At 44.6% G+C, this 17987-nt stretch overlaps 1 protein-coding gene across 1 annotated transcript in view; it reads left to right on the plus strand.

The window, feature by feature from the left end:
- The first annotated feature begins 1308 nt into the window (after positions 1 to 1308).
- MFSD11 (major facilitator superfamily domain containing 11) overlaps positions 1309 to 17987 on the plus strand; it is a 34156-nt gene continuing 17477 nt past the window's right edge. Inside the window, exons 1-3 of the mRNA XM_068127130.2 lie at positions 1309 to 1434; positions 9829 to 9958; positions 16324 to 16376. Of these exons, the coding sequence (XP_067983231.2) occupies positions 9863 to 9958; positions 16324 to 16376 (149 nt within the window). The 5' untranslated portion in view covers positions 1309 to 1434; positions 9829 to 9862. The remainder of the gene's footprint in view (positions 1435 to 9828; positions 9959 to 16323; positions 16377 to 17987) is intronic.

The raw sequence follows: 17987 nt of genomic DNA on the forward strand, positions 1-17987 counted from the left end.
GGGTTATATTGGGTCGTTTTCTGGGTCATACTGGGTCGTTTCCTGGGTTATATTGGGTCGTTTCCCGGGTCATACTGGGTCGTTTCCTGGGTTATACTGGGTCGTTTCCCGGGTCATACTGGGTCGTTTCCTGGGTTATACTGGGTCGTTTCCTGGGTTATATTGGGTCGTTTCCCAGGTCATACTGGGTCGTTTTCTGGGTCATACTGGGTTGTTTCCCGGGTTATATTGGGTCGTTTTCTGGGTCATACTGGGTCGTTTCCTGGGTTATATTGGGTCGTTTTCTGGGTCATACTGGGTCGTTTCCTGGGTTATATTGGGTCGTTTCCCGGGTCATACTGGGTCGTTTCCTGGGTTATACTGGGTCGTTTCCTGGGTCATTTCCTTGGTCATACTGGGTCGTTTCATGGGTCATACTGGGTCGTTTCCTGGGTTATATTGGGTCGTTTCCTGTGTCATACTGGGTCGTTTCCTGGGTTATACTGGGGCTTTTCCCGGGATATGCTGCACGCCCATAATACACATTATGTACGCCCATTTCTATTTATGTTACAATATGTCGATGCTTCCCTAATCAGGGAAGCTGGTGTTTAGCTTTTAGTTTATAAACAATTTGCCTGGTGTTGGCTTAGCGGTTAGGGTGCCGGCTTGGGATCCTAGGATCCTGGGTTCGAATCCCGGTCGATCGCTGAATTAACACCAGGAGGGTTGACTCAGCCCGTCATCATCCCGAGGTCGGCAAATTGAGGACCCTGTGAGGACCCACTGGTAATTCCCTGTGTGTAGCAAAATGCGACTAACAGGGTTGGCGGCAGGAAGGGATCCGGCCATAAAACATTGCTTCAAAAAGGGATCCACGGTGCCAAAAAAGGACCAACCCTGCTCTGCGGGGAAAAATGGCCTCTAAAGGTGGTCATGTAGATGATTCCCTAAAATGTACTGAAAATGCCTTTCACATGATTCATATATGGTGCCGTGTTTGCAGATGTAACAATGTCGTGGGGTCATCAATTGTCATGTGTAATCCACTTATGCCGGCCTATCTCTTCCTACTCTGAGCGCGATTATAAACAATCAATGATATGTTAAAACTCTTTTCCAGACTATAGTCTCATGTCAACATTTCCAAAGTCGAACTGTTGTATTGGATCTTCCTTCTGACAATTAAAAACAACACAGTGACGATATGTGACCAAATGTTCGGCTCCAATTTGATGACAAATCAGCAAATCCATTGAGCCATTGTTTCTTTCGGCGTTTGTCCATACTGGCAGATTAACCTGTGACGTCACGTATACCTGTTTTCCCGGTTCCTGAAGCACGAGATCTCCATTTTCTAACGAGGAAACTCGTCGTCTCTTGCAGCCGGCTCCACAAACGAATTAAACAAGAGAAACTGCTGAAAGTTTCTGCCCTTTGTTTGTCACTTGCCAGGTAGGTCAAAGGTACCTTTCCTATCGGCTATTGGACCACGTTTGGCAGTTACGGAGTAGTTATAGCAGATCAGGTTTACGAGTCCAGTTGGTGTCTCATTTGTTTATACTTTATGTTCAGACATTTCCGCCGATGTTTTGCACATTTTTTGTTATTGTTCCTAAATACCTTTTATTTAATTTCTGTAAAACTGATGCTTCAGGTGTCAATTAGTTGTAACCTTGGGGTTTTGTGGATCTTGGGGATGTTAGGGGTGTTATGGGTCTATAACCATACAGGTGAGCCATAAATCCCAGGAGTAATAACATATTACAATAATAACAGTAATACATAATAACAGGAGTAATAATAACATTGCAGTAATCCAACAATTAGAATACCTACTTTGACATTGAGTGAATCCGTATGACGTAATCCGGCAAAATATAATTTTTCTCCACTGTCACCCTGTTTTCATGATCTGCATCTGACAATTCACAAATCACAGTTTTTTATATGGTTTCATTTGAAGGTATTTTTTCATTGTGCAAAGTAATAATGAATCCGAAACAGTTGAATACTGTTCCCCCCTCTGGGCTGCCAAACGCTATTGAAACCAAAGCTTTCAGAATCATTGGAATCTCCTGTGATGAAGCTAATAACTCCGAGGGCCTTTCACTCTCTCTGTGCTCTGTCCCCCAAATATTCCTACAGGTCGCACAAGATCTGCCAGCAACCCTCTTATGGTTAAACTGCCAAAATCAAGACTCACTGCTCACCTTCACTCCTTCATTCCTCTTTTCTCCCACCTCCGGAACAAACTCCCTCACTCCCTTCAATCCCACTCCTCCCTCCAGGTCTTTAAAACAGCTGTTCACCACCATCTCTTATCTTCCCCCATCCAAAACCTTGATCTTTTCTACCCCCGCTAATTCACCCCAGATACATTTTTTTGAAATTCCAACTTCTTTCCTGGAAGTCCTTGCAGTGTCCATATGTTTTATACCTTTCCCACCTCCCCCCAAGCCCTCTCCCTCCCACAATTCTCTCGATGTCCCTGCTCTCAAATGTTGTGTTTGTGCCCTTCCTCCTCTCGCCCCATCTTGTCCACCGCTCCCATTATTTTGGGTTTATGTGTCGGTTTGACTTTTTGTGTGATTGTTGTTAGCTCTTTCACGAGCCTCGATCCTGTATACAAAAAAACAAAAACAAAAAAAAAACCCAACTCTGTCGAACGTTCTGTAATGATTTTTTGGAGATCAGAGAATGTATGTTTTAATGTTTTGAATTCCCAAATCACGATTTTTTTTGGTTGTCCGCTGTACTTGCTGTGGAGTACACTTTCACTCTGAAATTTCATTTTTTTCCCCGAAGATGAGGATTTGATTTTGACGGTGCTGATTTTCCAAAACGCTCTTCGAAATCTTCATGCACCTGTTTCATCGTCTTGTCTGTGTTTCTCCTCTCGTAGTACCACACCACTGCTACGAGCCTCTCTTCCACTGTAAATGGACTGATGTCTGCCATCTTGTTTTCATGTATTATTTGTGTTATCTGAACCCCCCCCATCCCCCCCCCCCAAAAAAAAACCCAAAAACAGTGTCCTGGGACTTATGACTTACCCTGTAGATGTAGGTGCACCCCTGGGTATACTCATTCTGTACGAATGGATATTTACCCAGGGGTACACCTATTTAGAGAAAAAGGATCTTTTGGTTATAAAGAGTCTAAAGGGTCTTAATGGTATCAGCGTTATAAAGGGTTGAAAGGGTCTTCAGGATCTGTGGGGTCTTAAAGTGTCTTAGGGTTCTAAATGGGTGTAAAGGTTTTAAGGGTATAAAGTGTCTGAGGATTCCAAAAGGGTGTAAAGGTTTTAAAGGTATATATGGTCTTCGGGTTCTAAAAGAGTGTAAAGGTTTTAATGGTATAATGGGTTTTTATGGATGGTTCCAAAAGTGTGTAAAGGTTTTAAGGGTATAAAGGGTCTTAGGGTTCCAAAAGGTTTTAAGGGTGTAAATGTTTTAAGGGTATAAAGGTGCTTAGGGTTCTAAAAGGGTGTAAAGGTTTTAAGGGTATGAAGGGTTTTGGGTTCTAAAAGTGTGTAAAGGTTTTAAGGGTATAAAGGGTTTTAGGGTTCCAAAGGGTGTAAAGGTTTTAAGGGTATAAAGGGTCTTAGGGTTCTAAAAGTGTGTAAAGGTTTTAAGGGTATAAAGGGTCTTAGATTCCAAAAGGTTTTAAGGGTGTAAATGTTTTAAGGGTATAAAGGTGCTTAGGGTTCTAAAAGGGTGTAAAGGTTTTAAGGGTATGAAGGGTTTTGGGTTCTAAAAGTGTGTAAAGGTTTTAAGGGTATAAAGGGTTTTAGGGTTCCAAAAGGGTGTAAAGGTTTTAAGGGTATAACGGGTCTTAGGGTTCCAAAAGGGTGTAAAGGTTTTAAGGGTATAAAGGGTCTTAGGGTTCCAAAAGGGTGTAAAGGTTTTAAGGGTATAAAGGGTCTTAGGGTTCCAAAAGGGTGTAAAGGTTTTAAGGGTATAAAGGGTCTTAGGGTTCCAAAAGGGTGTAAAGGTTTTAAGGGTATAAAGGGTCTTAGGGTTCCAAATAGTCCTTGAGCCAGACCAAAAGTAATGCTCCGGCGGGGGGAGTAATTCTCATTATGATTTTCCATTAGACCAATGTCTCAAGTGTCAGAAAAGGTGTGATGGACATCTGAGAACGGTAGCTTAGTGCCCGGATGGACGCCATCTTTGAAACCACCCAGCTCGAAAATGCCCATTTGGTGGGGTACATTGTTGCACGTGTATCTGGACTTCTATACTAGCTATCGATGTGCGGTTGACGACTAAATATACGTCCGATGTGTACCGTCTAAATAAAAAATAATATGAAGCATTTTGTTTTAGATTAATTATTATAAAAATCAATTATCGAAAAAAAATCATATATTTTTCAATATTTTATTATTAGACTTGTACTTTTTTTTAGTGAAACAACACTGGTATGATTTTCCAAATTATGCATTGTGCTACACCGTTTATCTGTCTATAAAAATAACTCAAAAACTAAAACATATCATCCACCACGAGTTTACAACAAATAAATGTAAAGAGGCATAAAATGACTTAGGCCGCCGCTGGCATTATCTATTCTGACGATAACGCAAGTTAGGAATGTCGTACGGAGAGGATTTTAACACCATACGATATCTAATAAGCAGGCGGAAATTGTTACATAGGAAATCTGCACTTTGGTGGCCATCTTGGATTTCAAAATGGCCGCCAATTATATTAATTATTCATTACTAGAGTTTGGAAAGACGTATGGAGCTGATTTTAACACCATACGATGTATATTCCTAATAAGCAAGCGGAGGTATCATTGAACATGTCATGTTTTAGTCAAATAACACCGGTATGATCTTCCAAATTATACATTTTGCTAAACCGTTTATCTGTCTATAAAGATTTTCAGGCAATTTGGCCTGCATTATAATAGAGAACAACATATGCTATACAATATACAGTGCACACAAAGTTAATCATCAGAGTCGCCATCAGAGTCATTGGCATCCTGAGCCACGATAGCATCATCCTGCACCATGTTGGAGCATCCCTGCAGCTTACACACAACAGTGCACTTCAACCCATTCAGTATGCAGGAGCAATCTGACGGTCGACACGTCCTGCTGCATGTGCATGAGATGAGATTCAAGACGACATCTGGAGCTGGTAGACCCGCCATCCATCGGATTGTGAGCGAACCGCCATCATCGAGTTCCCAACCATGTCCTGCTGATGGTGTTGGGACGTCTGGTAGGTTTTCAAGGCTGCGTCGCCAGATAGCCGCCTGATAGTTGGCCCTAAGCGTATGCTGCATCAAGGAGTCTTCACAAGGCGGCAATTGTCCAGATTCGATCTGGCCCTTCTTTGCACAGAACATGTGATAACGGAGCGAATTAACACCGACGATCTTCGTGTTCTTGGCGTACAGCTGACACGTGAAGGCCTGAATGCTATTGAAGACGTCTGTTGGTACATTCCACGAAGATCCCAGATCTGTGAATGCTTGAAGATACAGCTCATTCGCTTGCACAAGCTTCAAAGCCTTTATCTTTCCTTGGCTAGCCAGAGCACTCACAGTGTCACACCCGCTCCATGCATGAAGCCCTGGCAATGCACTGCAAACTCCAGACCCCAATACCGCAGCCAACTTTCCAACGTCGATCATTCTGACTCGAACCTTTGTTCCTCGTCTGATGAAGAGCTGACTATCGATGGTTCTGCTGAGATGAAGACTGATGATCAGAACGTCGGTGTCATCTGCCACTAAGATGATCGTCTTGTAGTGGGTAGCGGCGTGCTTTGCGTGGAGAAACATACGCGTGTCTGCTTCCTCGTGGCTACATTCGAGTGCTTGCACCAACTTCCACCTATCGCGGGTCAGTACCAGACATTTTTCACCACATGTGGTGACATACAGTGTTCTGTTGCCTAGCTTTTCGCGATTTGTTTCATGTTTCCACGACTCCGCCAGAAACACAACCAGTTTCTCCTTTGTCTGGCTGCAAGCAAGGAGACGCCGCCAGTTCATGATTTTGTGTGCGGGTCTGATCTCGCTGAAACTGATGCCTTCATTTGAACCGCGGTTCACACGCTCAGCTGCTTTGATGGATTCTTCTGTGTATGTGTCAAAGACAACATCGATGCGCTCACTGCCTTGACCAGCGTGAAGCGCTGCAGCAAGGATGCGGTCAGATAGTTCTTCGAACGTGTCGTTCTCGCCATGCATCTTTTGTATGAGAGCCATCGCATCAATTATTGTTGCACTTCGCTTGTCAACGTTCTCGGCTGGTTCCACAAGACCTTCCATGTGTTTCGCAAGTGCAGCTTTGTTCGTTTTTTTCATTGACCCATCAACGTTTGCCAAAGACCATGGTAACGGCCCTAGTGGGTGACAAAGGACAAGTTGCATGTCGAGGTTCCTTGTCTTGGCGATGAGTATCATGGTGGCAAACAGTTGTCTGTCAGCTCTCAGGACGATCTCCTTGTTTGTGCCCTTCACAACTTTCTGCTTGATCTTACCAAAGGTCTTCAAGTTTAGCTTGTTCAATGTGTCATGAAAGCCTGTTACCTCTTCAAGACGTTTCTGGAAGCTTTGATACGCCGCTTCCCCCATTTGCAGGGTGTTGAGTAGGTCATTAGAAACGTCCTCCCTCACAGCCGCTCCGGTAGATATACTGAGAAGACATGGCGGATCATCGGCGAATGGATTGGTCCAGTCATTTTCCAGTAGATCACAGATAGCTGTGACGCCAGACTCATCACGTTTGATGCGAGAAGTAGACAAGTCAGGGTGCTTGGCGTGAGATGTGTCGCTGCCATTCACAAGGATAGTTTCTCGTAGTTGCCTCAGTGCAGTAGCCCGATTTTCTGCAGTTAGATAGTATCGTGACACAGCCCCTTGTCGAAGACTAAAACCTCGTGTTCCTCCAGCTGTTTGCGTATCTTTGTTTACTGTTTCTTCTGTTGTCTGATCAACAGCGATTCTGGCAAATGGATTCCCTGGTCTAAGCTGTACGGAGAAGTAGCCTTGATTGAAATGCCTGTACAACTCGGGGCATGTTTCGTGGAGTTGCGTCATCTGTGCATAGTACACTGGTAGATATCTAGCATAGTTCACCTTGTTCATTGCGAAACACCAAGGGATCACTCTTCTGACACAAGCCAAGTGAAGCATCCAGTCGCCTTCTCTATCCGCACGAATCAACCCCAGCAGGGTCTCTACCATATCAATATACATCATCCAGAAGCGAGCCAGGTCTCCATGTTTGGTTCGCAGAAAATGTAGGTATTTCGCGAACATGTCAAAGCTCTGTACACATGAATCATCATCGAGAGCAGCAGCGAGAGTCTCGTGGCAAACATCCTCCTTGATGCTGCGAATTTTGAGGTCAGTGCTTCGAATCTGGGGTTCCTTGTCAGGATGATTGCTTTCTATCCACACCTGGAAGCCCTTCCAAATGATGCGCATTAGTGCCTCGTACATCAACTTGTGGAGTCGCACAGCACGGTTGTATTGCTTGCCTTCCAGAACCCTGTTGATGGAACCTTCAGCGATTACTCCTGACTCAACAGCTACATCCCGAAGGCCTGCAGCTCCAAACATTTTCCCAATGCTCGACATGAAGTTACAGATGGTATGGAAGTTCCCCATCATGAGCACGATTCTTCCATATCGATCGACATCTTTCCATGCTATTTCGGTCGCCTTAGCAAATAGTGCCTGGTCTAGCACCACCGGTATACGCTCAAGCTGAAGTGATGACTTGATGTTCAGAGCTTCTCTGAGGATTTCTTGCACTGTTGCCATATCTGTGGCAGGCGCGTTTATAGTCGGCAGGTAGCCAACTACATCTTCCGTCACCTGAACACGATCTCTAGTCATGATGTTGAAACCAGTCCACAAACTGATTGTCTGGTCGCATGGTTCCAGCATGCGAGTCATAATCCATACGTGATTTCTTCGCCCGTTTCGCCTCGACACCGGCCATCTCAGCTGAAAGAACAAAAAGACTGACGTTAGATTACTCCGATATCCGAAAAGCTCGCCAGCTTACATAGACATACTCATCCAAGTCAGTGAACATGTTAGATGGCGCCACAATACAACTCTATAATAGAGTTGTATGTGGCGCCATCTAACATGTTCACTTTTAGTTCTTAAGCCACCCACCCTCCCCCCCCCCCCCCCCCTCAGAAATTAATCAGGTCACCGCAACAAATCTCAGACTGAGATATAGAATATAGAATATAGATATAGAATAGACTGACGTCACTTTCGGCACTGGGTTCTGTGGGTTGATTATCGGCGGGAAATTCCAACTGACATAGTTTCGGTTTGTGGAAAGTGCATGCCTTTTCATATATTTTTTGTGTACACTCGTGGTGGATGATATGTTTTAGTTTTTGAGTTATTTTTATAGACAGATAAACGGTGTAGCACAATGCATAATTTGGAAAATCATACCAGTGTTGTTTCACTAAAAAAAGTACAAGTCTAATAATAAAATATTGAAAAATATATGATTTTTTTTCGATAATTGATTTTTATAATAATTAATCTAAAACAAAATGCTTCATATTATTTTTTATTTAGACGGTACACATCGGACGTATATTTAGTCGTCAACCGCACATCGATAGCTTGTATAGAAGTCCAGATACACGTGCAACAATGTACCCCACCAAATGGGCATTTTCGAGCTGGGTGGTTTCAAAGATGGCGTCCATCCGGGCACTAAGCTACCGTTCTCAGATGTCCATCACACCTTTTCTGACACTTGAGACATTGGTCTAATGGAAAATCATAATGAGAATTACTCCCCCCGCCGGAGCATTCACTTCAAAATATGGCCGGTTGGCTCAAGGACTAAAAAGGGTGTAAAGGTTTTAAGGGTATAAAGGGTCTTAGGGTTCCAAAAGGGTGTAAAGGTTTTAAGGGTATAAAGGGTCTTAGGGTTCCAAAATGGTGTAAAGGTTTTAAGGGTATAAGGGTTCTAAAGTGTGTAAAGGTTTTAAGGGTATAAAGGGTCTTAGGGTTCCAAAAGTGGTGTAAAGGTTTTAAGGGTATAAAGGGTCTTAGGGTTCCAAAATGGTGAAAAGGTTTTAAGGGTATAAAGGGTCTTCAAAGGTGCAAAGGGTATAAAGGGTATTCAAAGGTGCAAAGGGTATAAAGGATCTCACAGGCTTTGATGGGTCTAAAATGACCTCCTCCTAATGAGTTTAGTGACATACCTATATAGCAGTTCTGGCCAGCTGAGTCCAAATTTGTACGTTCAAAATTTGAAATGAACACAATATAGGCATATAGCCCGAGTTTGCCTTGTGGGTACAGACTACAGTGGTGAGACCATTTGACTGGGATCCTGAAGGTTGTGGGTTAAAATCCAGCTCGTCCAGCTGAACGCAGCAGCGTTCTGGGTTTGGATTATAATATTCAGGAAATCAAGGCCACGTCACTGTTGGGATTTATATCGGTAAAAGAAAAAGAAAAAAAAACCCAGCGGGCTCATGAACGAGACCGTCGGGGTTGGATAATCAGCATGTAGAGCGCTCGCCAAGTGGGAAAAAAATATTTGAAAATATAGATGGGAGAGCGGCGAAGGTTAGAGTGTCATCCTCTCAAAGGAAAATCGCTCTGAACAATTGCGGCGGTGCAACGGCGGCAGTTTCGAAGGCGATGAAATGACGCGTTAAAAAAGATATGGAGATTTTCTCGATTTGGGAACATTATTGTCGAGTTAGTAGAAAACAAATATTTTTCCTTGGATGGAATTTCGTGTCTGTGACGAATGGATGTTCGGACGAATCGAGGGAGGAGGCTGAGGTCCCGGGTTTTGCGGCGGATGTTTTGTTTTTGCAGGTCCATTGGAGACCGTTGACGTTGAGCTTGCACGATGGAGGGCGATCGAAAAAGGTTTCTGAACGTGTTGGTGCTTGGCGTGTCTTTCATGCTCGTGTTCACAGCTTTTCAAACCTGTGGTAATGTCGAGGTGGGTAGGGTTCAACTCCGTACACGTTTGCACCACATAGTACATACGTCACATTCATCAAAAGTCAGGCTCTTTCCGGTCTGTGTTCGCTTGTATTTGTTTTTGTTTAATTTTTTTTTGTTTTTTTAAATAAAAAAGGTCTTTGCAGATTTAATTTTTAACCATTCAAGGTGCTTGATAGTAAGTGACGTCAATCCAAAGAACGAATCCTGTCCTTTCTTACAATGTATAATACCCGTGGTATCTTCGGAAAGTTTGCTTCTCGAGTTCTCATTTGTGGAGAACACGTCATCTATTATTTTTTTTTTTTTTTTTTTTTTTTTTTTTTTTTTGTATACAAGATCGAGGCTCGTGAAAGAGCTAACATTAATCACACAAAAAGACAAACCGACACACAAAACACAAAAAACAAGGGGAGCGGCAGACAAGATGGGGAGAGAGGGGGAAGGACACAAAAGAGAGGGGGAAGAGGGGGAAGGACACAAACACAACATTTGAGAGCAGGGACATCGGGAGGACTTGGGGGGAGGTGGGAGAGGATTAAAACATATGAACACTGCAAGGACTCTGGGGTGAATTATCGGGGGTAGAAAAGATCAAGGTTTTCGATGGGGGACGATAAGAGATGGTGGTGAACAGCTATTTTAAAGACCTGGAGGGAGGAGTGGGATTGAAGGGAGTGGGGGAGTTTGTTCCAGAGGTGGGAGAAAAGGGGAATGAAAGAGTGAAGGTGAGCAGAGAGCCTAGACTTTGGCAGTTTAACCATAAGAGGGTTGCAGGCAGATCTTGTGCGACCTGAAGGAATATTGGGGGGACAGAGCACAGAGAGAGCTGGGGGAGCAAGGCCGGAGAGGAGTCGGTAGAAGACAGAAAGACCACCAACCTGCCTGCGGTGAGTGAGTGAAAGGCCCTCGGCGTTGACTACATCGCAGGAGATTCCAATGATTCTGAAAGCTTTGGCCTCAACAGCGTGAAGCCGAGCAAGGTGTGAGGCAGGAGCACCAGCCCAGAGGGGGGAACAGTATTCCATTGAGCTGCGGATGAAAGCCTTGTATGTGGTGAGGAGCTCAGGTGTGCCAAGGAAGGACTTCGCACGACGGAGGATGCCCAGTCGGCGACTGGCTTTGGAGGCCAGCTTGGAAATGTGGTTTTCCCAAGAAAGATCATGGCAGATAGTGAGACCCAAAAGCTTGAGCGACAGAACTTCTTGGAGAGGATTGTTGAGAAAGTAGATGGGAGGGTTGTCCAGTCGGTCCTTTCGGAGAGACATTGTAAGAGTGTGAGATTTGTCAGGATTGAAAGACATGTTCCACTTGTTTGACCAGTCTGTGATTTTGTCCAGGTCTGCAGAGAGTGAGGAGGCTGCAGACTGCCGATCTGAGGGATGAGGAATGGAGCGACAGAGAGTAGAGTCGTCAGCAAAGAGATAGAGAGGATTTTCAAGAGAGTCAGAGAGATCATTGATGAAGACCAGAAAAAGCACAGGGCCCAGAACACTACCTTGGGGAACTCCAGCCTGAACAGGAAGAGGAGATGAGAGAAACCCATTCAGGGCCACACGTTGACTATGACCAGAGAGGAAGTCCGCCAGCCATGCGTGGAGATTTCCATGGATACCAAAGGAGGAGAGTTTGGAGAGCAGAGCAGGGTGCCAGACCGTATCGAAGGCACGTGAAATGTCAAGGGAGACAGCTCTAATTTCCTGTTTGGCGTTGAGGACCTCCATCCATTGTTGAGAAAGCAGAAGCAGCATGTCCAGAGTAGAGTGACCAGGTCTGAAACCAAATTGATGATCAGAGATCAAGCCATTGGAGAAGAGGAAAGATTTAATATCTGAAGCAATGATGGATTCCATGACTTTGCTGATAATTGGGAGAAGGCTGATTGGTCTGTAGTTGCTGGGATCTGTTTTTGTACCTTTTTTGTGCAAAGCGGTGATGTTGGCTGATTTCCAAGCAGATGGCAGATGACCTTGAGCAAAAGAGAGGGTGAAGAGAACAGAAAGAGGGAGTGAAAGAGCAGAAGAACATGATTTTAGGACCCGTGGGCTGATGCCGTCAGGACCAGTTGCAGAATCAGAGTCGAGGGTTGACAGAAACTTTTCCACCTTGTCAGGAGGAAAGGACACAGAGTCCAGGAGCAGCTGGGTACGACTGGGTACGGTGGGTACAGAGAGGGATGGGTTTGCGACACAAGATTTAGAGGCAAACACAGAGTTGAGGCATTCAGCTTTTTCACGTGCGGAGTCAGCCGTTAAGCCGTTTGAGGTGAGGGAGGGGATGGAGGGGGAACAAACACCAGAAACAGATTTGACCAGACGCCACCAGGATTTGGAAGAGGGAGACAGATAAGAGAGTTCGGTCTTGAGAATGGTGAGATATTGTTTCCTGGCTCTCCTGAGGGTGGACACACACTTGTTTCGGGCTTTGTGAAAGGAAATGAGATTTCCTTCCGTTGGATTTGCTTTCCAGGAGACGAAAGCAAGTTGTTTCAGGGCAACAGCCTCACCACAAGATTCCGTGTACCATGGACGGGAGGAAGGGTATGACAACTGAAGACGAGATGGTATAAATCTGTGCATGAGAGAGAGCAATTTACTTTGAAAGAATTCCCAGGATGAGTTGATGTCAGAGGTGGTAGAGATGGGAGACCAGTCCAGATGATTGATGGCTGCTTGAAGACCGTGCCAGTTGGCCTGAGTGAAATGCCAGACTCGTCGACGCTGAGGAGGCTCTCTGAGAATGGTCAGAGAGATGTCCACTTTGACAAGCACATGATCAGATGAGCCGATTGGAGCAGAAGAAGAGCAGCAGACATTTTCAGGGAAGTTTGTCATAACCAAATCCAGAAGAGAAGATGCTCCGTTGACTGAGATCCGGGTCGGGAAATTGACAGATTGTGTCAGTCCCAGTGAGTCGCAGAAGTCCTTTGCTGAAGAGCCATGGCTGGTGAGAGAGGTACCCACACCCAGCCAACTGGCATGGTGACAATTGAAATCACCACATATGAGGAAGAGAGAGTTGGGATGGGTAGATAGAAGTTGGTCCATATTATCAGACAGTGAGATGTAGATGGAGTCATCGCTGATTGGTGGACGGTACAACACACATATGAACAAAAGGTGGGAGCGAAGGGGAAGCCATAGCCAAAGGTATTCCTGGGGGTGAGGTGGAGAGAGGGCAGTGGAGGGCGAGTGAGGAAGAGAGTTTTTTATAAAGATAGCAACCCCACCTCCAGGACGAGGCTCAGGTCTATCATACCGGAGGAGGGAGTAACCTGGGAGAGATACCAAGGCATCAGAGACATCATGAAGGAGGAAAGTTTCTGTTAAGCAGATCACATCTGTTTTGTCAGAAGCAACCTGTATGGAGAGGTCAGTCAAGTTTGAGCGAAGGCCCCGGATGTTTGAGGTCCATACCGTTAATGAAGAGGAAGGGGGAGCATCGGGTCCAGAACAGGGGGGGGGAGGGGTAGGGTAAGATGTGGAAGAGGAGGAAGAGGTAGGGAGAGCTGTTGAAGGTGTGTCAGAGATTTCAGAATAGCTTGGAGAAAGGGAAGAATGGGGCAGACAAAAGGTTTGATGGAGATTGGGTGAGGCACAGTGAGGTGTTATTTGAGGAGGGGGAAGAGCAAGGCAGAAGGTTTGGGGAGATGAAGGTGAAAGTTGGAAGGAGGAAGAAGCAGGGAGGATGCTTTGAGGAGGAGGGGTGAGAGGGGAGTCTAGGAGGGGAGGAGCGAGGGAGAGTCTCGGAGGGGATGGGTGTGGGAGGAGTTTAGGAGGGAGGGGAGGGAAGGGGCAAGGGGGGAGATTTGAAAGGGATGGGTGATGGGGAGGATTTGGAGGGGAGGGGTGAGATTGGATTTTGAAAAGTGTACGATTCATGGGAAACGAACATTTTTTGCAAAATGAGTTTGAGACCTTCGAGTCAAAAATACGTTTGAGGACACTGGAGGAGGGATGGAGTTCTGGATAGTTTATGGAATGTAGAAAGGAGGAACTGTAAGAGATGGTATTATATATATTTTTTGGAATGAATAGATTTGGTGAGCAAGACGAAAGCATCCTTTTGTAGGAAAAGAAGAAAAGGGTGTTATAATATATGAGAGAAAATAGTTGTTCAGGGGAGAGATTATACATTTCTAACCGCGTGATCGCGAACGAAGAACGAACGAACAAAAAGAACAACAAATAAACGAATAAGACCTGGGAAGGAAATATTTTTTTTGGGTTTTTTTTTTTTTTTTTTGTGAGTACAGATATTAAACAAGGAGGTACGGGGTGAACGACTGGTACGAAACAGAGAACGAAAATAATTTCAGCGCATTCGACGAATTGCTGAGAGAAAAACAAACCACAAGGTCGGAGACGGTATGGTAGTCTAAGCCTACGAGTACTAGGCCGCAGAATACTCGATACCATTAACCGACGATTGTGTATACATGTACGAAAAATTAGCACCGAAAATTTTCCAAAAGATACGCTATAGGTACATACACCGAAAGATAGATACAGTCTCGACAAAAACACAATTGAGAAATATCACTTAGCTTCGAAAGCGTGAGCGCATGGAGCAGCTTCGAAAAGACGTGACCTCGCTGTGATCTCGCGAGATCTCAAATTATCATAAAAACTTCCACCGGAAGAGGTGCTCCTATGGTCAAAACTTTGTGTCCATCAGACTAACAGTTGCAAAAAAATAAAATAAAATAAATTCATACTGATCAGATCAAGCGTTGTACTTGTCGAAATATGACGTCATAAGTAAGGTACCAATGACATCATCATTAACATATCTTATTCCCCATGGGGAGTACTTGACAATGAGCCTGGTTTAAGTTTTTTTCCCCATTTAGTGGTTTCGGACGTATAGAGGATTTGTATGACGTCAAAAAACGTTTTGACAAAATGGCGTCCGTACTACGTGGCCTATGACGTCATTATCATGATGTTTTAAAAAATCTACAAGTGGAAGCGCTCCTTTGGTAAAATTTTGTGTCAATCCGACCAATGGTTGCCGAGAAAATGAAGTTTTAAAATGCAGACACGCACGTACGCCACACGTACCCAACCGAATACCTAACCCTGCTTTTTGCTTCACAAGCGCAGGGTAAAAACTAGAACGACACTCAGTAGAGAGCAAACCTCCTCCTGGTTGGCCATATCACTCAATGGTGAAGAATCACTTAAAAAATTCTACTAGCTGGATCTGGATCTTCACCAAAATTGAAGCCATTCTTCCTTGTCACACACACAACATGTCCAACAAGTTTCGTCCAAATCCATCAATAACTTTTTGATATATCTTGTTCACAAACGGACAAACAGACAGACAGGGGTACATAACCCCCATCCACCTTTGGTGGCAGAGGTAATAAAAATATACCCGAACCAAAATCCAATTTATTCTTCCTTGTCACACACCCAACCTTCCCACCAAATTTCGTCCGAATCCGTCCACAAATTTTTGGAGATATCATGTTCACAAACAGACATGGGTGGTGCCTTCGGTGGCGGAGGTAATAGATATCTAGGGTTTAACGTGAAGGACCGTGCATGAAAAACCATTGACTTCACCATTAAGAAATGGGCCCAAAAACTATACGTAGCACAATATCTCAAAAGGTTGTGGATGAATTATGACAAAACTTGGTGGACATGAACAAGCCATTTAGATTTTGGTTGAGGTCATCAGATCCGGCCTAACAGTGAGATACAACACGTAAACTGTTCAACCTGACGGAGGTTTGCTCTCTACCGAGTGCTGTTCTAGTTTCTCCTGTGGAACTTCCTTCCAGAGACTATTCAATCAGCTTTGACCTAATACTTGCAGTTCTTCTTTGAGTTTTACCTCAAATAAACAAGCAACAACATTTGGCTGACCAATCCTGATAACCATTCCTGTGTTTAGCTTAAAATTTCATTTTGAAGAAGACTTTTACCTTCGATAACCATGTAATCTATACCTATGAAAGGCAAAAATCTCTGTTTGTATGTGTTCTATGCATGGCCACCACATCTTTTGAGTTACAAACTCCAAACTCAGGGTACAATTGTGTGTGTGTGTGTGTGTGTGTGTGTGTGTGTGTATGTGTGTGTCTGTCATAAATGATATATGTGAACGTGTACCCCTCCCCTCTTTCCTCCCACCCCTTTGCCCCCTCCCCGTGGGAAACGTCGGGCACTTCACCTAGTTTCATCATAAAAGCCATGCACAAGCAAATTTTGAAATATGTGATGCAGTTGCCTTCTGATGATGGATTTGAGTTGTCATTTTGGTGCATCATCTATTTCTGTGTGTATGTTAAAACTGTCTGTATATTATGGGTTTCTTTTATTTATGAAAAAAAGTGTTTTGTTTCTACAGGAAACGGTGCTTTCCAGCCTCAATGAAACGTCGAATGAAAGTGGATATTTAAGGTAATACATGGACTGGTAGGATGGCCTGGAGGTATGCACACTCTCCTCTGAGCTGTCTAACTTGGGTTTGAATATCGGCCAAGCTATAAATTGTCACCCTAGTGTTTTGCAGAGCAGGTGGATCATCAATGTGTGTGCCATCCCTTGCATGGACGTTAAACTAGGTGTACTGCCTGCCTCTATTTGTATACAAGGTCAAGGCTCGTGGAAGAGCTAGAACATAGAATGAATCAGGATGTCCAACAGAACAAAAGGAACAGTTGAGAGGGGAGGTTGGGGAGGAGGGACACAAGCAGGGTTTAAGGACAAAATGGAGGTGAATTGGACAAATAAGGGGCGTGGGGAGGAATGGGACATGGGGTGGACAAGATGGATACAGAAGCCAACTATTAGGAGGGAAAAACTGGAAATTTGGAAGGGGTTGGAGGGCGTGGGGATAGCGGGGGAGGAGGGCATAAAGGATAGTGCTTTTGGATGGAGGATGATCTGAAATGGCGGTGCACAACTGTCTTGAAGACCTGGAGGGGAGAATGAGGTTGAAAAGAATGTGGAAGTTGGTTCCGCAGGTGGGAAGAAAGGGGAACGAACGAATGAGTGGAGTTGAGCAATGATCCTGGATTTTGGGAGTTCCTCCAGAAGGGGGTTGATGGTGGAGAGTGTCCGTCTTGTTGAAACCTGGGGGCACAAAGAACGGAAAGAGCAGAGGGTTTCAAGATCAGAGAGGAGGTAGTAGAATACAGAGACCACTGACCTGTCTGAGATGGGAAAGTGATAGGCCAATAGACTCAGCTTCATCGCGGGAAATTCCATTAATCTGGAAGGCCTTGGTTTCCACGGCATCAAGCTGACCAACTGTGAGGTAAGGGCACCAGCCCACAGGGGAGAGCAGTGCTCCATCAAGCTGTGGATGAAGGCCTCGAAGGTGGACAGGAGATTAGGTGTGCCATGGAAGGACTTTGTACGTAAGATGCCCTGGCTTTGGAGGCCAACTTAGAAATGTGGTTTGCCGAATAAAGATTATGGCTGATCGTGAGATCCAAGTTTGAGTGACTGAATTGATTTATTGATTGATTGAGAGATTTGAAAGACATATATGCCAAGTGTTTGATCAGATTGTGATTTTGTCAAGGTCTGAAGAGAGAGAAGAAGCTGCAGCCTGGCTAACTGAAGGTGAAGGATGAGTGATGTCATGGCAGAAGGTGGAGTCATCAGCAAATGCATAAAGAGGATTTTCCAGAGAGTCAGAGATATCATTGATGAAGATCAGGACTAGGCCCATAACCTCTGTCTTTGGGCACTCCAGCCTTAACAGGGAGAGGAGGATGAAACTATTCTGAGTGGAGGAATTCAGTAAGCCATGTTTAGAGTTGGCCTTACCTGCCATAGTCAGAGTATGGAGAGCAAGGTGGGATGATAGAATATTATCAAAAGTTCAAGATTTGTTTAGAGGGAAGGTCCTAATCCCATGTCTGACAATGAGGGTCTCCATCCATTTTTGTGAGAGTAGAAGCAGCATGTCCAAGATGGAGTGACCTGGTCTGAATGCAAATTGGTGATCTGAGATGAGGTTGTTGGAGAAAAGGAAGGATTTCATATCACCTGCGATGATGG

Source organism: Myxine glutinosa, chromosome 10 (genome assembly GCF_964187855.1).
Source record: "Myxine glutinosa chromosome 10, kmMyxGlut1.1, whole genome shotgun sequence".
In the NCBI taxonomy this organism is placed as follows: Eukaryota; Metazoa; Chordata; class Myxini; order Myxiniformes; family Myxinidae; genus Myxine; species Myxine glutinosa.